Source organism: Lolium perenne, chromosome 4 (assembly GCF_019359855.2).
Source record: "Lolium perenne isolate Kyuss_39 chromosome 4, Kyuss_2.0, whole genome shotgun sequence".
In the NCBI taxonomy this organism is placed as follows: Eukaryota; Viridiplantae; Streptophyta; class Magnoliopsida; order Poales; family Poaceae; genus Lolium; species Lolium perenne.
The window spans coordinates 317349415-317353720 of NC_067247.2; the positions used below are offsets into that span (position 1 = coordinate 317349415).

The following is a 4306-nucleotide window of genomic DNA, read 5'->3' on the forward strand; positions in this document are numbered from 1 at the left end:
CGAACTCATTTTATGGGCCAGGTCGCGAGTTCGAGCTCCGTTCTTGGTCTCTTTCAGCCTGAACCCGTATTTTCGCCGGAATTTTTTGGTTTGGGCCTGTTTTTCACTGTTAGAGTTGCTCTAATGGTTACATTTTGAAGATACAACAACATGGAACATCTCAATAGGCCCCTTTGTTTTGATGTAACACTTGGTCCCACCTGTCAGCGTCCATCTTCCCAATTTCGTACCTTAAGAATGTCGTTACCTCCACCCTTGAGCCGATCGAGCTCATCGATCACTGGGGCACCCTGACGCGTCAAAACTACTAAATAAAAAGCGTGCACGGACCCGACCATGCAGAAGCAAGCGTGATCGCAGCCATCTCCACCAATCGCACGTTGCTGCACGCGGAAAACTCGCCCCCAAATGGAGCGTTAGCGAACATCAATCAATAGAATTTGGATCGAGGATCCTACGATCTTTTACGTTCCCCAGCCTGTTCACCATCCGGGCGATCGATAGGGAGGAGAAATGGGGTTCATATCGGGGATCTTCATGGGACTCATCGCTGGCGTCGCCCTCATCTTCGGCTTGGCGCACGCCATGAATCGCCGGGCCGCCAAACGCAGCACCAAGGCAAGTGCACCTACACGTACTATAGATTGATTGATCCGTGCAGTCTTGCGACGTTTGGACCCTCCGTTGATCTGTTGAAATCCTATCGTAGATATGTTTAGGTTGGAGCCTCCGTTGAATCGCTGGAAAATTTCAGGCTTAAGAACATTTTCTCAGGATTAGTTGTTGATTATTTTTGCCTGTAAAATGCTTTCCTGCATATGAGGTTTCAACTTTGGGGGATGAAATCTGTGTCAAGTCTACGTTTCTGACGGCCACGCGGTAGAGTAGATTCATTCTGGGAATTCCATTTAGTTCACTCTTTTTGATTTTTTTTCCAAACGACCTCACTGGGTCGGATTTCATTACACAAGGATAACGAAACAGAGAGTTCACTCTTTTTGATACTGCTGATAAAATGGGTTTTATACATTAAAGTGTAGTTTTGTGTGTGCGGATTAGTTTCTGATAAGTCTATGAATAAAATTCGTTTTGAAACAGGCTGCCGATATCAATGTACTTGGATCTCTCAACCGTGAAGATTTGAAGAAAATATGTGGAGACAATATCCCTCAGTGGATCTCATTCCCGGAATATGACCAGGTGAAGTACTACTTACTTTGGTCTTTTGATGCTCCTGATGAATCATAACATCCAAAATATGGACAAGCACAATAGGCATTTGTACTCAGTGTCTCTCAAAACGGAAAATAATGCCAAGAAGTTGACCTTTGTAGTTCATACAAGAAAAATATCATATCCTCAACTTTTATACATATTCAATACATCAGGAAAAATCACCTCAATATCATTATAATTATAATTAGACAAAAAATACCATCCAATAGGAGGATGACATGTGGTCCCAAGATGATAACCTTGACACACTGGATGGTACTTTCCAACTGAGTTGTTTTTGCTATGGTACCAACTACCAAGGACTGTTTTCCTTGCAAGATATACTCACCTGATGTTTTTTCTTGAATTCGTACCTTAGCAATTTGATTTTCTTCTTCAGGTTAAATGGCTCAACAGAAAGTTAAGCAAGCTCTGGCCCTTTGTTGAGGAGGTACATACAAGTAACTTCTCATTGTTCATTCAGAAAACTGTTGGCAAGATCTCCATAGAGTTACATTCAAGCACTAAAACTACTTACGTTTTTGCTGTTAACATTTCTTCTGATATGCAGTTGCATTTGGTTACAGGCAGCAACCATGGTCATCAGGGATTCTGTCGAGCCTATACTCGACGATTATCGACCGGCAGGAATATCCTCGCTGAAGTTCAGCAGACTCTCACTTGGAACTGTTCCACCCAAAATTGAAGGTTGCAGAAATGAAGTGGTCTCAGTTCTACAGTATTAAACTAGAAGATAAGGATCTTCTCCTAAAGGCTTCTGAAGATGTCTGGTCTTGTATTTTCCAGGCATTCGGGTTCAGAGCTTCAAGAAAGGGCAAATCACAATGGACGTTGACTTCAAGTGGGGTGGGGATCCGAATATCATCCTTGCAGTTGAAACTCTAGTTGCTTCACTCCCAATTCAGGTCAGCCTGACGAAATTGGCCTGCTTAATTTTTCTGTAGTTTTTCACTTTTCATCAGGTGCAAGTAGCACAAGAAATTCAAATTACACTGGATAAACAACCCTAATTTATTTTTACTCCGCATGGATACAGTTCAAGAACCTTCAGGTGTTCACCATCATCCGTGTTGTCTTCCAATTGTCTGAGGAGATACCTTGCATCTCTGCTGTTGTCGTTGCTCTTCTGGCAGAGGTGCGCTTCTTAGCTTCTCCAGTCATGAATCTACCAACATTATTGCTTTCTCCGTGGATTAGTTTGTTGACGACGTAAACGGTTTTCTTTGCATCACTTGCAGCCAAAACCAAGAATCGATTACATACTGAAGGCAGTCGGCGGAAGCCTGACGGCGATGCCTGGACTTTCAGACATGATCGACGTATGCGACGAGTTTCTTTCTCCCATTATCTGTTTCTACACATGATAAGTAGTAGGCCATTTCTCCCTTTTGTAGGATACGGTGGCATCACTGATCACTGACATGCTCCAGTGGCCACACAGAATAGTCATCCCGATAGGGGGAGTTGATGTCGACATAAGGTTCCATTAATTTTACAGTTCTCATCCAGGAGTTGTATATATAGGATCTGTGAAATTAGAGTGCCAGGATGACAATGGTATTTTGACATGTATCCGTGCAGTGATCTGGAGCTAAAGCCGCAGGGGAGGGTGACGGTGACGGTGGTGCGAGCGGAGTCGCTCAAGAACAAGGAGCTGATCGGCAAGTCCGACCCCTACGTGGTGCTCTTCATACGGCCCATGTTCAAGGAGAAGACCAGGGTGATCGACGACAACCTGAACCCAGAGTGGAACGAGACGTTCGAGCTCATCGCCGAGGACAAGGAGACGCAGCACATCATCCTGGAGGTGTTCGACGAGGACAGTCTGAAGCAGGACAAAAGGCTGGGCATCGCCAAGCTGCCCCTGAGCGACCTGGGAATCGAGACCGTGCAGGAGATCAACCTGCAGCTGCTCTCGTCCCTGGACACCACCAAGGTCAAGGACAAGAAGGACAGAGGCGTGCTCACCATCAAGGCAAGCTCATCCATCCGCTCCACTTGCCACATTGTTTCGGAACGACCAAGAACTCGATCGAGCTTTGTGTAATTCGTATATGCAGGTGTTGTACCACCCGTACACCAAGAAGGAGGCCCTGGAGGCGCTGGAGCTGGAGAAGAAGACGATGGAGGAGCGGCGGAAGACGAGGGAGGGAACGGGGGCCGTGAGCGGGGCCGCCGACGCAGCGGGCGGCGTGGCGTCCACGGTCACCAACGTGGCCGGCACGGGCGTCGCGGCGGGAGCAGCCGTGGCGGGATCGGGCGTCGCCGTGGCTGGGTCAGGCGTCGGGCTGGTGGGCACGGGAATAGGCGCGTTCGGCAACAGCATCACGAAGGCCGGCAAGTTCGTCGGCCGGACAGTTACCGGGCCATTCAGCAGCGCCAGGCGCAGTGCCAGCAACGTTCCGACGATCGACGAGTAATTCATCCAACCGTGAGCTTATTTAGCAGAGTTACCATTGCTTAGTAAAACTAGCACTCATTTTTACCGTTTCATTTTTGTCAAAATACATACACATGATTGTATTTGTGTTTAATTTTGTCTTCAGTATTAAGGGTATCTCTGAGGCACCATCAAATATTAGTCCTCTGGGCGGGTGGGAATGGTGGGGAGAGGGTCTCCCGGCAAATGTGCACCTTACTTGGAACTGCTATCTTCTCCGTGGAAATTTTCGACACACAAATTAATTCAACAATAATACAAACTTTTAAATAACATAGTAAAAGCAAAACTCGAATTAAAAATCACATGTGAAAATCCTAAAGTGAGATATGTTGCCCACCAGACCACCACAACGCATGAACATGAAACTATTGATTTTCTTGATGTATACACATGTGCTCAAGCATTATCTCAGAGTTGTTGATGAACACCTGGATCACAAATTTGCTATTTTTTTTTAGAATATCTTTGAACTCGACCGTGGAGACCAGAGGACCCACGATCACGGTAATGCTCCACAATCATGTCCTACATGATGACATTAGAAGTCATGACCTCCCACAATTGATGTTTGTCCCATGTTCTGTTCGACGAGCATGGAGCATTCCAAATGCACACTCCACATCCTTC

The 4306-nt window shown here is 46.1% G+C and overlaps 1 protein-coding gene across 1 annotated transcript; it reads left to right on the plus strand.

The window, feature by feature from the left end:
• The first annotated feature begins 353 nt into the window (after positions 1-353).
• LOC127349051 (calcium-dependent lipid-binding protein) lies at positions 354-3788 on the plus strand. The gene is made up of 10 exons (XM_051374858.2): positions 354-618; positions 1099-1200; positions 1616-1666; positions 1803-1923; positions 2023-2141; positions 2273-2371; positions 2475-2555; positions 2631-2716; positions 2818-3211; positions 3297-3788. Exons 1-10 carry the CDS (start codon positions 514-516, stop codon positions 3654-3656), a joined length of 1518 nt encoding a protein of 505 aa, XP_051230818.1. The 5' UTR covers positions 354-513; the 3' UTR covers positions 3657-3788.
• Positions 3789-4306: the final 518 nt, after the last annotated feature.